The 18,267-nt window shown below is 43.7% G+C and overlaps 1 protein-coding gene across 1 annotated transcript in view; it reads left to right on the top strand.

Annotated features, from left to right (window-relative positions):
• NCBP1 (nuclear cap binding protein subunit 1) overlaps window positions 1-18,267 on the top strand; it is a 293,702-nt gene that overhangs the window by 18,287 nt on the left and 257,148 nt on the right. Inside the window, exon 3 of the mRNA XM_030194457.1 lies at window positions 11,426-11,526. Within this exon, the coding sequence (XP_030050317.1) occupies window positions 11,426-11,526 (101 nt within the window). The remainder of the gene's footprint in view (window positions 1-11,425; window positions 11,527-18,267) is intronic.

The raw sequence follows: 18,267 nt of genomic DNA on the forward strand, positions 1-18,267 counted from the left end.
TCAGTAAATACGCAAAGTCACAATGCAAATTAGACATTTGCCCTAACAGCCTAATAAGATCTGCCCCTAAACAATTAAAAAAAGACCTCACGAACCATGTAAACCACAGACTTCAAAATGGTCTGTTTCCCACGGATAAAGGAAATATCTTACTGACTCCGCTACCAAAAGATGCTAAGAAAAGCACATGGACCTAACCAACTATCGCCCAGTAGCTTCTATTCCACTTATAACTAAACTCATGGAAGGCATAGTGACGAAACAACTTCTGAATACCTAAATAAACACTCAATCCTGCACAAGGCTCAATCAGGATTTCGGTCAAATTTTTCTAGTGTCCACAATGAACTCATTCAAACAAACAATTGCAACTGGAAACAACATACTCCTCCTACAATTCGACATGTCCAGTGCCTTTGACATGGTTAATCATGAAATACTACTACATATACTAGAATACTTCGGTATAGGAGGCACAGTTCTCAAATGGTTCAAAGGATTCCTGACCACAAGATCATACCAAGTAACAACAAACACAGACAGATCACCCCCGTGGCTACCTGAATGTGGAGTCCCACAAGGATCCCCCCTATTGCCAACCTTATTCAACATGATGATGATACTGCTAGCCAATCAAAACCTCAACCCCTACATAGATGCAGATGACGTCACAATCTACATCCCGTTCAAACATGATCTAAATGAAATCGCCAACAAGATCAACCAAAGTCTCCAAACAGTGCACACCTGGGCAGATGCATTACAACTTAAACTTAACGCAGAAAAAACACAATGTCTTGTACTCGCCTCACAACATAATACAAAACACTTCACCACCATAATCACACCATATTGTTCTCTTCCTATCTCACAAAACTTGAAAATTCTTGGAGTCATCATTGACCGAAACCTCACTCTGGATGCCCACGTGAAAAACACGACGAAAAAGATGTTCTACTCCATGTGGAAACTTAAAAGAGGAAAACCTTTCTTCCCGAGACACATCTTCCGCACCCTGGTACAGTCACTGGTAATAAGTCATCTGGACTACTGCAACGCACTATACGCGGGTTGCAAAGAGCAGAATATAAAAAAAACTCCAGACTGCCCAGAACACTGCAGCCAGACTCGTATTTGGAAAAACTAAATTTGAAAGTGCAAAACCCTTATGAGAAAAGCTCCACTGGCTCCCACTTAGGGGAACGCATTGCGTTCAAGATCTGCATGATGGTACACAAAATCATTCACGCGGACGCCCCAATCTACATGATAAATCTCGTGGACGTACCTCCAAGAAACGCCACAAGATCATCCTGCAAATTTCTCAACCTACACTTCCCCAGCTGTAAAGGACTAAAATACAAACAGACGCACGCCACCACCTTCTCCTACATAAGCACGCAATTATGGAATGCATTGCCTACAGACCTGAGAACAATTGACAAAACAACTGTCTTCCACAAATCTCTGAAGATTTATCTCTTCAACAAGGCCTTCAATGAGAACCGATAGCCACACTAGCCCACCTCACCAACCACTCAGTTAAGAAAGTCCACCTCCTATAATTACCCTAATCACCCCCTTCCTTCTTTCTTCCTTCACTTACGTTTCGTGTTGAGTAGAAATTATCTGCTATCCTGTAATGACAATGTTTTCAAAACTATGTAAGCCACATTGAGCCTGCAAATAGGTGGGATAATGTGGGATACAAATGCAATAAATAAAAATCTATACTTGATGAAACATGAGGAGTAATTGGGTCTTATGCAGTGTTAATGTGGGACTTATTATGTTCTATGTAGCCTGAATGTTTAACAGTTGGGGGAAAAAGTTTTTAGTTATATGTAATTTGTTATTGCATGGATGTAGGGGAGAAAGGAAAGTGATACACTTCTTCTACTTGATACCTCTCTGCTAAGTAGTGGAGGATCTTAATATTGTGGGCATGGTTGGGGGGAGGGAGGGAATGGGGAAAAAGGATGAGAGTTGAATAGATGTGAAGCGCAATGCTAGTATCTCAGCAGGGGGAAAGATGTGGAGGGTGGGGATTAGGAACTGCAGTGGTGATGGGGTTCATGGTAGATCTTTCTTAGCCCTGAGCATAGATGTGTGATATTACTCTAGTGCTCCTAAATGTTAAGGGGTTAAACATTTCTATGAAGCACCAGCTGCTGTTTAGGGAGCTGGTGCGCTTGAAGGCAGATATTGCTTTAATTTAGGAAACACACTTAAAGCCAGCTTATGAGTCTCTCTGTAGGTACCATAAATATCCCTACTAATATTTTGCCTCTAATAGAGATGGTACTAAGACCAGAGGGGTTCTTATTGCCTTTAATGAATCCTGCCCCTGGTGTATAGAGAAAGTCATTAGGGATAAAGGAGGGTGGTTCTTGTTACTAATATTCTCTGTGGGGGGCCCAAAAATATACTCTCCTAAATGTTTATGGGCCTAACGCTGATCGTAGAGATTTTTTCCATCAGTTAGACCAGATAATATTAAAGCACAGGGAGTCACATGATGCTAGGCGAAGGGAAGGTCGCCGCTTGATAGAGCTCCGAGACCCCTCGTAGAACAACTTCCCCTAGCGCTGCATGCATCTGCAGAGAACCCACGAAATTGAGCTAGAAAGGCACGGGAAACTTCCCCGGTGTGAGCAACGGCTGGCGAGCTGAGATTCGGGTCGGAATGGCCATAAAAATCAGCCGGAAAGACAGCGCACGGAGCCGCACGGGCGAAAACAAAATGGCGGAGATTGGCGCGTCAAGCGAATCGGTGAGTTCCGCCTGGGCAGCAGAGATAGCCGCGGAAGTCTCCACTTTATTAGAGGCATCCGTCGATAAAAAATTACAGAAAATCTCAGATCAAATAGTGCAAATGGACGGTAAACTAGAAAGCTTACGCACAGATTTGACTGGGTTTCAGCAGAGACTGTCGGACGTGGAAGATCAGTGCCAGCAAAGTGAAAGCAAGCAAGAACAAATGAAGGAGCAATTGAACAAACTGGAAGCTAAAGTAGAAGATCTTGAAAATAGATCACGCCGGAATAATTTAAGGCTGGTGGGGCTTCCGGAGTCAATACGCGAGGTAGAGCTGCGGGACTTCCTTGAAACATGGCTGCCCAAGACACTAAACTTACCTGGGTTGGAGAAGGAGTTAAAAATTGAGCGAGCACACCGGTTGGGCCGTGCTGGACAGGACTTAGAAAGACCTCGTGTGATAATATGTAAAATTCTCAACTACACTCACAAGCAAGAAATATTGCGAGCATAGAGAGCGAGAGGCAAGGTGCAGTATGAGACCCGCAATGTCCTTTGTTTTCAAGATTTTTCAACTGCAGTGGCAGCCCAATGCAGGCAATTTGTGGAAGTGTGCAAGAGCCTGTATGAAAAAAGAGCTAACTTCGCTCTGTTTCCTGCCAAACTAAGAATTCAGTACAAGGGCAAACACTTTTTCAGCTCACATGTGGAGGCCTTGCACTTTGCTAATAAAATGGAGCAGAGACCGGAGGAAGGGAGCGAGGCCACAAGGATCAGCAGCCCACGAGATCAGTGATAAGGAGGTGATAAAGGCTTGGTTGGATTAAGCCCAGAGAAAACAAGGAGATATGAAAGCAGAGGAAATAGAGTGGACATTGAACACGTACAATGCTGGCAGGACTGTACAGTAAGGACTGTAAATAAATATAGAATCCTTGAATACATGCAGGTATTTTCTCGGCCCATGGAGGGATTTACACCAAAGCTTCCTGTATCAAAGGCTGTGTCTATGTTTGTTTAAGTATAACAGATGTAAATTTAAGGCCAATACTATATAGACTAGGAAGCAGGACTGTATAATGTTAGCAGTTCATAATTAATAGGGGGTGAAACATAAAAATCTGGAGGACAGCGCTAGGGGGAAAAGGGGGGGCGTGACTCGTTCTCTAGCGAGAACCACAGGACAGGAAAGGAAGTTCAGAGGGGGGGAAAGGAGAAGGGAGGGGAGGGGGGAAGGGGAACTATGGAAAGGAGTTACGGGAGGGAGGGTTTTTTTTTTTTCTCTTTATTTCTTCCCTGTTTGTTTTGATAGTTTCATATGGCTCTCAACTGCAGGTCAAAGAAAGGAGGGTGCCCAGGGGCTGGGGGGCGCCCTTCAGAGTGCGAAAGTTATCAGACACTGTTATGGTTATAAAACAAGAGGCTGAACTCAATTAGGTTGATATCCTGGAATGTGGGGGGGGATCTCCTCGCCTGTGAAACGTACTAAAGTCCTGCAGGCTTTGCAGAGACACAAAGCTGACGTAGCATTCCTCCAGGAGACCCATCTCTCCAATAACGAGCACAGTAAATTTCAGAAGGGTTGGGTGGAACTGGCAGTAGGCTCGCCAGCACAGGGAAAAAAGGGAGGAGTGTTGATATTAATTCGGAGGGGCCTGCAGATGCGAACTAAAACAATAAAACGAGATGAGGGAGGCAGGATAGTGATAATGGAAGTAGAAATAGGCACATCTTCATATATCCTGTGCAATATATATGCACCCAATGTGTATGACAAGAAATTCTACAACAAATTATTAGAACTGCTGGGCTCCTACCAGGGGGGCAATGTTATACTCTGAGGGGATTTCAATATGGTGATAGACCCTGAGATAGATAGATGTGGCAAATTGGGTCTACAGCATAGATTTCAATCAAGAGGTGTGCCTTTCCTCTGCTCAGCCCTCAACCTGATAGATGTGTGGAGAGTATTGCATCCTTCGCAGAGGGACTATACGCACACCTCCAGAGCACACTTGACCCAATCCCGTATAGATTATTTTCTCATATCCCCAGCACTGTTTTCTCAAGTGCCAAAAGCAGAGATAGGCCCATGCGAGATTTCGGACCATGCGATGGTATGGTTTGAACTACAGGTTACTGGAAGAGGGCTTGGGAAGGGAGGGTGCAGATTCCCGTTTGAACTGTATAGAGACCCAAATTTTAAGTACTTTATCAGTGAAAAATGGCAGGAATTTCAGCAATTTAATGGAGGTCACAGACATGAGGTGGTACTATACTGGGAAACAGCCAAAGCAGTAATGAGGGGAGAGGTGATAGCCTACAGAGCTAGAGCCAGGAGAATGAGGGATAAAGAGATCCTACGCTTGGAAAGAGAGGCTCGGATGAGAAGGAAGAGATTAGGGGAGGAAGTAACGGATGAGAACAAGAAGGAGTTGCTCATAACTCAGAAAAACCTAAACGAGCTCCTTCATCAAAGAGCACAAAAAACGCAAATGTATTATAAATACCAACTATTTCAATATGGAAATAAAGCAGGCGCACTATTGGGCAGGTTAGTGCAAGGGAAGAAAGGGCCCTCAAGGATCCTACAAGTGAAGGATGGAGGAGGGAACCTCATAAGGGAAACCGGAGATATTATAGGGAGATTTAGGGAATTTTTTATGGCCCTGTATGCAGAACCTACCGATATTGTAGAAGACAGTAACCTATATTTAATAAACCAAAATTTGCCCAAGATCACTGAGGAGCAAAGAGAGACTCTGAACAATCCTATTGAGGAAGGGGAATTGATGCTGGCCCTACAGCAAAGTGACCTGCATAAGGCGCCAGGGCCAGACGGTTTCAGTATAGCATTCTATAAGATCTTACAAGAGCAGGTCACACCTCCTCTGTTAGATTTATATAACAACATGATCTCAACTGGGACAATACCAGACTCCCTTAACATAGCAAAAATTATATTACGAAAACCTGGGAAGGATGACACTGAGGTAAGTTCCTACAGACCAATCTCCCTATTAAATAGTGATCTTAAATTATATGCGAAGATCCTGGCTAATCGACTGCCAAAGCTTTTGCCTTGGTTAATAGCACCCCCTCAAGTTGGGTTTGTGCAAGGGAGAGCAGTGGCAAAGAATGTGAGGACTCTGTTGGCATCCTTGGAGACAGTGGAAAGACAGAAAAGGCCTTCTCTGGTTGTCAGTTTTGACGCAGAGAAGGCCTTTGATAGGGTGGTGTGGGGCTTTCTATTTGCGGTACTGACTAAGATGGGCATTGAAGGGGCTTTCCAGGATGCGATAGGAGCACTATATGTAAATCCTCAGGCATATTTATGGATCAACGGGGAACAGTCACCTTTATTCCCGATCAGGAGGGGCACGAGACAGGGGTGTCCTCTCTTGCCCCTACTATTCGTCTTGGTATTAGACCCATTGATCAGGGAAATTATGGACCACCCAGAAATAGAGGGGGTAAATTGGGGACCTGAAGGGTTTAAGATTTCTGCTTTTGCAGATGATTTATTGGTCCATCTAACACAACCAAAAAGTTCGTTGGAGGCCTTATTAGAACTCTTTAGGGAATATGGGGATTTCGCCGGTTTTAAAATAAACTATTCAAAATCATTAGCGCTAGCCACAGACAATAGCGTGAGGCAGATGTGGGGAGCAGAGTTCCCACTACGATGGGCATCAGAGTCACTCCAATACTTAGGAGTACAGATTCCCAAAAAAACATCGGAAATACATTTGATGAATATCGGTAATAGGATTGCAGCTTTGAAGGACCGGTTAGACGGATGGGGAGTCCTGCCACTTAATCTGCATGGGAGAGTACATCTGTTTCATATGGTGGAATTTCCACGATGGTTATACTTATTTCAGGTACTCCCTATACGATTACGGGCTAAAGATATAAATCAAATCTTCAAATATGTCAGGAAATTTATTTGGAGAGGGTCAAAGCCAAAACTCCCTTTGAAGTTAATGATGGGGTCATGGAGAGAGGGAGGCATTGGATTACCAAACCTCCGTTGCTACAACCAGGCTAGTCTACTCCGGCACCTGGGTGATTGGTTATTAGATAGGCAAGATTACACCCCCCGTAGCTTGGAGCAGGAGTGTTTCAAACCTTACCACTTATATTTGTTGTTACAATGCCCGAGCCGACAACTCCCGTCATGGGTAAGCAATAGTATATTGGTAAGACCTTTGAGACAGGTGTGGAGAGAGTTAAATGAGATCTGGGGGCTAGCGGCGGATGTAACAGATCTTCTGCCTCTGCAGGGCAACCCACAGTTTTCACCAGGTACGGAGAATAAAGTACTTTGTAGGTGGGCAACGATGGGGATCACCAGATTGGAACATTTACTAGATTCTAAGGGACGATTATTGGAGCTTGGAGCTCTGGGGGTAGGTATTACTCAAAATCATCAATTTGCGTATTGTCAGATCTTTAGAGCAAGGGAAATTGAGTAGTGGACATGGGCGCCAAATAAGGGCATTCTTTAGTTCCATGCAAGGGAGGCGTTTATTGGTTTCTGGATTACAAAAAGCGTTGGGGGAGATGAGCAGGGGTAGAGATACAGACCATATTTTAGGGAAATGGGCTCATGATCTAAAGCGTCCAAACCTGAAGCTAGACTTTCAGAAGTTATCGGCTAGGATTCCCACCCTATCGAGAAACGCTGCCATGAGGGAATGTCAATACAGGATTTTATATAGGGCATACATGTCAAAGTATCAAGTATCCAAATTTGGAGGAGGAATTGATTCTTTATGCTCTAAGTGTGGGCAGAGGGAAGGCACATTATATCACTACCTTTGGAAATGTTATAAGATCCAGAACTATTGGAGGCAAATTGTGGGATTTCTAGAGTTAATATTAAAGAGCAAGATTCCGCTTACTCCGCAGGGTCTCCTTTTAGATCAGTATGAGTTATTTGTTTTGCACACGGGGGGAGCCCGGCAGTTCATCAGGAAAGCCAGTTTAGTAGGTAAGAAACTGATTTTACAGGCTTGGGTACATTCCGAACCGCCGGAGTATTGGCATTGGAGAAATAGTTTATATGAACTGATGATGGAGAGGAGAGAGGTGGGATCCTCCCCAAAAGGAAAGAGGGCATTCCTGAAGATTTGGGAACCTTATATCCAGTCCCTGGCGCCCAGGGCGAGAAGTTTTATTCTGAACCGACTATGAAGCGGCCATATCCTGTGGTTTTTTTTTTTGTGTTTTGTTTTTTTCTTTTCTTCTCTCTTTCTTTCTTTGGAATATTAGGTTGGGGGGAGTTGGCGGGCAAAGGGAGAAGGTGGGGTTATTAAATTTCAAAGTGTATGGGAGAGCTGTTAAGGTGGATTAGAAGCTATGCCTAAGATATAAACATGGTTAACAGAACAAATCATAGCATTTGGTAGCTTGGTATAGTAGACTAAGAGGCATATTTTCAAAGCACTTTGGGAGGCTAAGTTCCATAGGTTTCTATGGAACTTTGGGAGGCTAAGTGCTTTGAAAATGAGCCTCTAAGTCTGCACAATAAGAGTGTCACATTCCAGAATGGGGGAGGGGGTCATCAGAGTATAGGACCCAGGACCTCTTCCGGGACGGGAGGGAGCCAGTCCAATATGGAAAGTCAAAGCATGCACATATCGACCAACACTTAAAGGGGGGGGAGGGGTAGAGATAATATGTTAAAAGTTTGATAACGAGCTGTATCATACGGTTTAAACAGAGCTTGTTTATATACTCTGAATTTCTGTATATGCACCAGGTTAACGATGTTTTCTTTGAATTGTCATCAATAAAAACTGTTGAACCTTAAACTAAAAGGAAGGGAGGGCGGGGGGAGGGGGTGTTCGGGGATAAAAAGAAAATGATTTGATGTATGTGGACGGATTGCAAGTTGTCTGTTGTATTAGTAAGGTTATTTGCTGGACATTATGTATATATGTTTTATATAATACGTCAATAAACAGATTTAAACATAAAGCACAGGGTGGGTTTTTTGTTGATTGGGGGAGATTTTAATTTGACAGTGAACCCTCACTTGGATAACTCCACCAAAACAGTGGCGTATATGCAGCGGGACCGCGAGTTATTTCGTACGTTTCTTGTGCGATGGCAGGTATCAGATTTTTGGTGACAAACTAATCCAATTAGTCGGGAGTATAGCTATTTTTCACAAGTGCTGCATCAATCATTTTGGCTTATTGACTTGTGGTTGGGGGACGTGGAGCTTGCTCACGCGATTTTGGGCCTTCAGATTTCTTGTCGCACGTGGTCTGACCTTAGCCCTGTGGTGTTACAACTGAATCTCCCGGTGAAGTGGAGAGCCAGGCCAGATTGGCGCCTAGGTGATTCTCTCTTGTCAGAAATGTCGTGTGTTTTTCAATTAGAAAACCACATTAAGGAGTATATTCAATTTAACGATAATGGAGAGGTCCCGATGGGTTGAAAGCGGTCTTGCAAGAGCACTTTATAGCTTTAAAGGCTCATATACAGAGAGAGCATTGGAATATGGAGAACACTTTACGAAAACAATTGGAGAGAGTAGAGAGAGTATTATGCCAGCGATGCTCACATTGTTCTGCTCAATTGACAAGCCAAGTTCATAAGATACATCTATATGAATTGCAATTGGCGGATATTGCTGAGCAGCTTCAGCGAGTCCATCAGGCCCACTTCGAATTTGGTAATAAGTCTAGTAAACCTTTAGCCCATAAACTTAAGCAGGCCTCTCAATCTTGTCTCTAGTCTTAAGGACGATGGTGAAGTAACATCAGAGCAGGTACAGAGATTATTTCAACTTCTATGAGAGACTTTAGACTCCAACGAGGGGTCAACATCAGGAGTATATCTCAGCATTTTTAGATCGGGTCACGTTGCCTGAATTATCGGCAGGGGCTCAACACCGAATCTCGACCTATTGAACGATATGAGATTATTCAGGCGATTCATACTCTGTCTCCTAGTAAGGCACCGGGACTGTGAGATATTTTCTGAATTAGATTGGTGGGAAGGATTGACAATTTCTTGGCTGGGCCGTATTAATGTGATCAAGATGATAGTGCTTCCTAAGTTGCTTTACTTATTTATGGCTCTCCCTCCTTACCTGCTCAGTTTTTCCAGGGCTTGATGAGACGAAAGGTCGTCTCCTTTTATCTGGAAAAGGAGGCCATCCAGAGTGCGAAGGGAGGTGATGTTCCAATGGCGTGAGCATGGGTATTCCTTCCTCCTTTTGTGAGCTATTATAAGGCTGCTCACCTTCGGATTTTGCCAGAATGGCTCCGAGGCTCGGGAAAGATTTGGCAGTCCTTTGAGCAGTCTTGGCTTGCTCCTTATCCATTGAAAGCTATCCCCTGGCTGCCAGATCAACTTTTGCACAAGGTTGCACATGATGCTCTACCACTCCTCCGCTTGCCCTTGTGGGTTTGGAGTACAATTCGGAAAAATTTTTTCCCTGGTTTCGTATATTTTTTGCATATGTATATTTGATTCGCCCCACAGTTTGCCCCGGGGAATATAGATCCTTATTGTTCCTGGGAAGGGCTTGGTCTGTGTGAACTGGGGCAGGTATGGGAGGAAGGAGAATTAATATTATTTCAGGATAATCAGGAAGAGTATGGGATCCCCGATTTTAATGCATTTCAGTATCAGCAAATGCGTGACTTTATTACCAGGTGGGCCAAGAGGGAGCTGGGTTTACCTGAGACGCCTTTGGAGCGGGCAGTGGTGAGTGGAGGGGGAATGGGGAGGTATTTCCAGATAGTATAGAGCTCTCTTGACTCATCATAGACCTATTACATATTATTTGTCAAAATGGGAAAGCGCAATGGGAATATCCTTTGAATATCTGCAATGGGAACGTATATTCAAATCTCTGCTTAAAGTATCTGTATCTAGTGATCTGATGGCAAATGGGCATAAAAGTCTCTATGGTTGGTACTATACTCCTAAGCGATTGTCCAAAATGTTTCCCACAAGCTCGGCCCTGTGCTGGGGTCAGTGTGGTCTAGAGGGAGATGTATCATATTTGGTGGGCTTGTCCACGGGCTCAAGAATTTTGGACTGCAGTATTGAACTTTGTATTAAGCCTAACCAAGACTCAGTATCCCTTGTGGATAGAACATTGTCTTCTGCATGCTAGACTGTGGGGAGTGAAATCCTCCACACAACGGTTGGTTACTCATGTATTTCTTGCCAGCAAATTGGTGCTTGCTGCTGCTTGGAAGCAACCGACTTTACCAGGCCTTCTGCAGATTTTGTGTAAAATGGACTCTATCCACTTAATGTCTAAACTAACAGCTATACGTACTGGGTGCTTGCTGCCTATCATCGCACCTGGGACCCGTATGTGCAGTGGTCTTCTGGCCCCAGCCCTTCTGTGGTGGTGGTGTAACTGGGATACTAGTGGGAAGGGAGGGGAGGAGGGATTAAGATTAATTGTAGCTTTCTTTAGCAATCTGATGTATGTAATGGAGAAATTGTCAAATTGATATGATCTGTTTATGTTATGAAAGTTTTCAAAATAAAAATATTTAAAAAACCAACAAAATAATTACAGTTCATAGATTAGGCAAATGGCAGTTTACCAATGTTCTCCCAGTGGCTTGTGTTGCACTCGGGTATGTCTGAAGTCTTTATTTCAAATCAAATTTGCTCTTTCCTTTAGAGTACGTCCTCATTGGAGAGCAATTTGGAAGGACTTGCTGGAGTTTTGGAGGCTGATCTACCAAATTACAAGAGCAAGATCTTAAGAATTCTTTGTACAGTGTAAGTAATCAAAAGATTTTTGAATGCAGGTGATAAGATTATCTACCTTAATGCTTTGTTCTTTCTTCCTAGGCACTCATGGGTGCAGGTACAGCACTAAGAAATAAAGCCCTGATCAAAGCTAATAGCATGCAAATTTATGCATGTTATTCGCTTCGTTCATCAAGGCATTTCTGCGGGAAGATTGTGTCTGGGCATCCGCCCACAGTTATTTGACAAGTCTGAGCTGTCCAAAAGAAAAAAGTCCACCCTCACCCAGCCGCAAGGGGTTTGTCTGGTGGACCTCAGTCTCCACCCCCACAACCATGCAAAAAAGTTTCCCTGGTGGCCCAGTGGGCACACCGCACCCACCCTGATGGCCTAGTGTAACAACAAGCTTGCCAGCTGTGAGTGCAAATAGGATGCAGATGCATGCTAAACAGGGCATTAGGTATTCCTCCCCAGTGCTCAGCAGGCAGCTTGCCAAATATTGCTGCTGCTGCAAACCCTATGCCAGCATGGAGCTGGCGTTAGGGTTTGCAGAGCATTGGGGAGGAATGCCCTGTCCAGCATGCATTTGCATTGCATTCTTACAGACCTCCCCCCAGGTCAGGTTTCCCTGGTGGCCCAGTGGGCACCCCACACTCAGCCTGGTAGCCTTGTGCCCCCCTCCCCAACCCCTCCAATCTCTCCTGTACCTTGAAGCAGGAGGTAGGGAGTTGCATTCCCACGATCGCTGCCTTCAGATGGTGGGAGTTCAACTCCCTCTTCCTGCTTCAAGATATGGCGGGTTGGGGGGGCACTTGGCCACCAGGGAAACCTTTTTGTGTGGTGGGGGAGGGGAATGGAGGTCCACTGGACCTCAGCCTCCTTGTGTCGGGGGGGGGGGGGGGGGGGGGCAAATGCATGCCAGACAGAGCTCCAGCAGATAAGAGTAGAGGCTGACCAAAGATGATTCACCACTGGAGACTTGAATTCAACAGTCTTTATTCGTATAAGTGAAATAAGGACTCGACACGGGCCGTGTTTCGACGCATGCAAACGCCTACATCAGTTCTGTTCATGCAGTCGTTGCAAGTGCTTATCCATTTGTTTTTAATGCTAACGCGTTTCGAAAGTTGCTAGCTTCACACACAAGCAGAGCTGCGACTCCCGTGTCTTCATCTGGAGTATTTTATTTGACCCCTGATGTAGGTGCTTGCATGCGTCGAAACACGGCCTGTGTCGGGTCCTTAATTCACTTGTACTAATAAAGACTGTTGAATTCAAGTCTCCAGTGGTGAATCGTCTTGGTCAGCTCTAATCTGCTGTGATTCGTTATCGTAGAGGATTCCCCCTGTTTTGTTACTTGGATGCCAGACAGAGCTCTCCATTCCTCCCCAATGCTCTGCAAACCTTTATGCCAGATCCAAGCTGGCATAGGGTTTGCTGTGGCCGCTGCCTGCTGAGCATTGGGGAGGAATAGCTAATGCCCTATTTAGCATGCATTTGCATCCTACTTGCGCTCAGATCTGGTGAGCTCGTTGTTACATGAGCTCGCCGGCTCTGGTCATAGGCTGCAGGCAAATGTGGGTGCTAGTCTGGCCTCTAGCGCACGTGTTTTTTGCCTTTGATCGTCTGCCCACCAATGCATACAAGTTTTTTTTTTTTTTTTTTTTTAATGCAGTAGAAATTTCTGTTGTGTTTTTGCACAAAATTCCGACCATAATGGAACTGGGAAATTAGTTTTTTCTGGGTTTTTTTTTTTTTTTTATATTTTGCCAAGTATTCCTACAATTTCCCCATTCCTTGCACTTCAGTCACCCACCAATATGTAGTAATTAACATGGAACACCTTTCTTATTCCTGCCTCTCTATCCCATTGCTTGTCCCTTACAAACAGGGTGGTGGTGTATGTTTGATGTCTTCCCCCATACATTTCTGGTGTTGATTTCACTTTGTGGTGACTACATCTCTCTGAAGAAAAGCAGGATACGTATATCATCACATGTGGGTAATGTCATCCAACAGATCTTTGCATGGGAAAAGCTCTCCAGCTTTCCTCAGGCTTTTTAAGGGCATTCTACTGTGTATGGACTTATCATTTTGCCTCTTGCTGTTGCATGATACCTTGCCAGATGCCATTTTTCCATTGAGCTCAGCAGTTGTATTTTGTTTGTGCTCCCTCATAGTTTGCTTCAGGTGGTGTAGAAAATTTCTGGAAGAAAATATATATGTGACTTTTTTTTTTCTTGTGTTTATACTATACTTTTGTAAGCTGTCTCATGCATTGTGGTTTGTTTGTTTTTTTGTTTCCCAAGTTTTTTTTTGGACATTTTTTGTTTCCTTTAATTTTTTGTCTGACTTGGTTGTGGCCACAATAAGCCTTGAACACCTGATGGGACATCTTTCCTTCTTCGAGTCGTTTCATTTTTGCTGCAGCTTTTTTTTCCAGACATGTCTCTGAAAAGAGTTCAGTGGCTCTAACAAGTGCTCCTGGTGCTGCTGGACCATATTCATAATAGATACACACTCTTAGTGCCTGGGGTCCCATCATATTCCCTCTCATTGTATTCTGTGCTCACAGATTCATGGAGAGAGCTGTGATTGTGAGAAGCAGCGTGAGCAAATGTTTTGGTGCAGATGAGATCGGTCACACTTTGGCACTGAAAGCCTTAGTCTTCATGGCTCCTGAACCTGCATTGAAACTGGGGAAGCATTGACAGAGTGTCCTGATCACCCTGGTCTTTGAGCATCAACACAGGCCATTGGGATTGATCATTTAAATCCTTTCTGAGGAAGAGGAAGGATTTGTTTTGTTGTCTTCATTGCTGAGAGACAAAGATGCCCTCTATTCTTTTAGGTTTTCCAGTGGAGGGCAACAGATATTACTTTCATAGGCAAAGATTTCCTTTACCCTCCTGCTCCATTTGGTCCCTTTGGGGATCTTCTCTCATATCAGTCAGCAGAGGGCCTAGAAGTCCCAACCAGCTCCATAGTCGAAATCAGGGACAGGGTTTTGACTGGCGCTAGCGGAGCATAACTTAGTCCTCCATAACTGCCCTGGGTGACCTGCTGTTAGGGATGCTAGTTATTTGCACTAAGATGGCTTCTTACAATCTCAGACCAGTGAGTTCTCAAGTTAGTCTGAGAGGGTTATTGTCTGCAATTAGAGACAAGCTTGCCAGAGTAAGCTCTCAAACATCAGGAACTCTTCTCTTACAGGTCAGTGTGGCTGAGCCTGTTCCACCTCAAGAAAGAGGGCACAAATGTATTTCCTGATCATGAAGATGGGGGGGATATCATCCTATCCTAGCCCTTAAGGGCCCTGGATGAGTGTTTGGCCAAGCAAGTTTTGCATGGTTTTCTTAAGCACCCACATTCTCATTCTTCAAAAAAGTGATTGGTTATACACTCTGGCCTTTTAAAGGATGCTTGTAACCATACAGATACATCTAGGTCACAGATCAGAATGTGTCTAGCAGTTGTCATTGTATCTCTGTGCAAATGGTTGTATATGTGCTTCACTACTTGGACTATTGGCTGGTAAAGAGCATGTCAGAGGAAGGAACAAAAGAATCGGTGCTCTGAACATTTGGGTGCTGGAGCTTCACAGCAAACATTGGTCTAAAAAGTAAGTAATCAGATGGAACTTCTAGCCCAGGAAGGGGAAAAAAGGGGGAAAGAAAAGAAATAAAGGAGGGGAGGGGGTATGGAGAAATAAATCTGTAAGTGGGAGAATAAAGGTACCCCATCAGTTTCAAAACAAAAATAACCAGTCCATGTTATTGGCTCAGAGGCTTAAAAAAAAAAAAATTGGTTTCTTCTGTAAAGGCTGTCATGTGGAGTGAATAACGCCAAACTGCACTGAGGTATTTCATATCATAGATGTATCTCATCTTACAGAGCCATTTACACACTGAAGATACACCTGGATCCTTCCATGAAGCTGCTATGACCAGACGAGCTGTGCTAAAACAAAAATGCATTAGTGCAGTTCTAGTTGAAGGATAGTCCGGAATCACCTTGAGTGTAAAAAAAAAAATCCCAGGGGACCAAAAATGAAGCATTGTTTCAATACATGAACAGTGTTGCCAGCAGTTAGGAGAAGGCTATAGGATATAATTTGTGTAAAATGTCTGGCGTTTAAGTACCAACGATATACATTTTAACATGATTCTCCTGAAGGTGTGAGGACACTGCCACCTTGGGCGACAGGGCTTCCACGGTTAACCAATCAGTTTCATCATAATCCACTCCAAGCTGCCTCCCCCATTTAACCCTGTGGTCCAACCTTGGAGGATCTGCTTCAATCAACCATCTATATAAAGCAGAAACAAACAAACAAAAACTTCACAAATGTCCTCACGCTTGGTAGCCTCTCGAGTCAGCCTACCTGAAATAGCCTTACAGGTCAGAAGTGTTTTAATTGTAAGTAAGAAAATCTGAGTTAGGGGGCAGCTGATAGGTTCGTGCCTGAGCTTCAAACGTTACAGTGAAGTCATCGTAGAGATCTCCCCACACTAGCAATCCCTTACTTCCCAGAATTTGAATACAACTGAGTGGAGCCCTGGAAGAAACAGGATTTTATCTTATGGGAGCCAGTCAATAGAAATAGAATAAAATAAAACAGAGAAAAGAAAATAAGATACCTTTTTTTATTGGACTAACAATACATTTTTTGATTAGCTTTCGAAGGTAGCCCCTTCGTCAGATCAGAAATAAGCAAATTTTGATAAGTAACAGCATATATAAGTGAAACATCAAACTTGTATATGCTGTTACTTATCAAAATTTGCTTATTTCTGATCTGACAAAGGGGCTACCTTCGAAAGCTAATCAAAAATGTATGAAGTTAGTCCAATAAAAATCATCTTTATTTTCTTTTATATGTTTTATTTTATTCTATTTCTATTGACTGGCTTTAGAAGTGCACTAACACAGCTACCATATCTGGGAGTAAACCAAGAGAGACTAAAATCTGTTTCCTTTCTCATACCATCCCACTGCTGCAAGTGTGTGAGGTGATCGCACTAGCGGAGGTATTGTTCTTCTATAATGCTTGGGGAGCCAAAGAAAATACCTTAATTGCATATCCCCAGCCAAAGATGGTTCATGAGTCCCTCATAGTTTGTGGGGACGTGGATGGCTCCACTGTATCGCTGCCCTATAGTAGTGGAGTACATTAGGGACCCCCATGATCTCTACTTCTATAAAGGATCTCTTGGGAGAACTGAGGTCTTTTTATCAAGCCACACATACTGACAAAATTTGGACTGCTACATTCCTAAGGAACTTGTTGGGGACCGCTACGGGCAAGACCAGAAAAGTGTACAGGAATCTAGGGAGAGCTATCATTTTTAAGGGTAGTAAATCTACTGAACTAAGTTAAATCCAATCCCTTTACCTACGAAAGTCCTCCCTCATGGGTTTACAAAGCCTAGGGTAGTTAGCAGCAAAAATCTCTGATGGCCAAGCAGTAAGGTATATCCCTAAGTATTGCAGACTACCCATCACCCACTTAAAAGGGAAAGAACCCCGCAAATGATCTACTAAAGTCTGCACTAACGTAATATTGAAGGCTTAAGTTTGCCCCATGTTAACCTTAAATCCAGAGACCCTGGTGAAGGATCCAGCTCCTGTATAAGGTTATGCAAAGTGGTCAGAGGGGAGGAGAGGGCCAACAGGATGTCATCCATATATAAACTGACTTTATCAGTATCCTCCTCCCTAACCCTCTCCCCCCCTGGATATCATGATTCTTCTGGATTGCCTCGGCAATGATTCCATAAACATGGCAAAAAGAAGCAGGGATAAGGGACAGCTCTGCTTCATCCCTCTTTTCCAGAACAAAGACTAGAGTTCACTCCCCCCCCCCCCCCCCACCATTAAACCGCACACAAGCCTTAGGTTTGGTATATAGGCCTCTAATCCATCGCATAAAATAATTACCAAACTCCTCCTTGCCCATAACTCCCTCCAAAAAGGCCCAGTGGACCCTGCATTAATTCCCAGTAGAAACAAAGGAGTGGACTGAACATAGGCCAAGGAAATCAAATTGACTATCCTACGAATATTATTGGCTGCTTGCCTTTTCGTTACAAACCCAACCTGGTCAATATGAACCAGAGAAGGTAGAATGTGCCCCAACTTAATTGCAAGTATCTTTGCTAATATCTTGACATCAACATTCAATACTGAGAGGCCTATAGGAAGCACATTCCATTGGGTCTTTAACTTTCTTAGGGATCATAGTGATCCAGGCCTCTCGCATTGTATCTGGGAGCTACTTTCCACTCCGCAGCCAGTTAATCACCTCAGCAAATAAGAGAGGGGCTTACTCCAGTGGAGCCCAAATCTGGGGGAAACACAAACATTAAAATCTTCTTCTCCTGTGATTATTGGACCAGCGGAGAAAGCAGAGAGTGACATCCGAACTTCCTGAAAGAAATTGGATTGATTAGCATTTGGTGCATAAAGATTAACCATAATCTTCCTAGTATCAATCACATGCAAATACAAAAAGCAGCCGCCTGGGTCTTGCTTTATGTTAAAGAGCAGAATATAAACCTGCTAATACAATACAACCACAAGTTCTTTATGGAAAAAAAACACCACCTCCCCCTTAGTCTTAAAGGCAAAACCTCACGTAGGTGAAGCTTTGTGAGTGAGCAAGTGTTCATGACACCTCTTGAAGTGCATCTCCTGGAGCAAAATAATATCGACCTTTTTGGAGAGCACCTCTTAGAACACTAGTGAACACTTATGAGATGAATTGAGCTC

Source organism: Microcaecilia unicolor, chromosome 2 (assembly GCF_901765095.1).
Source record: "Microcaecilia unicolor chromosome 2, aMicUni1.1, whole genome shotgun sequence".
In the NCBI taxonomy this organism is placed as follows: domain Eukaryota; kingdom Metazoa; phylum Chordata; class Amphibia; order Gymnophiona; family Siphonopidae; genus Microcaecilia; species Microcaecilia unicolor.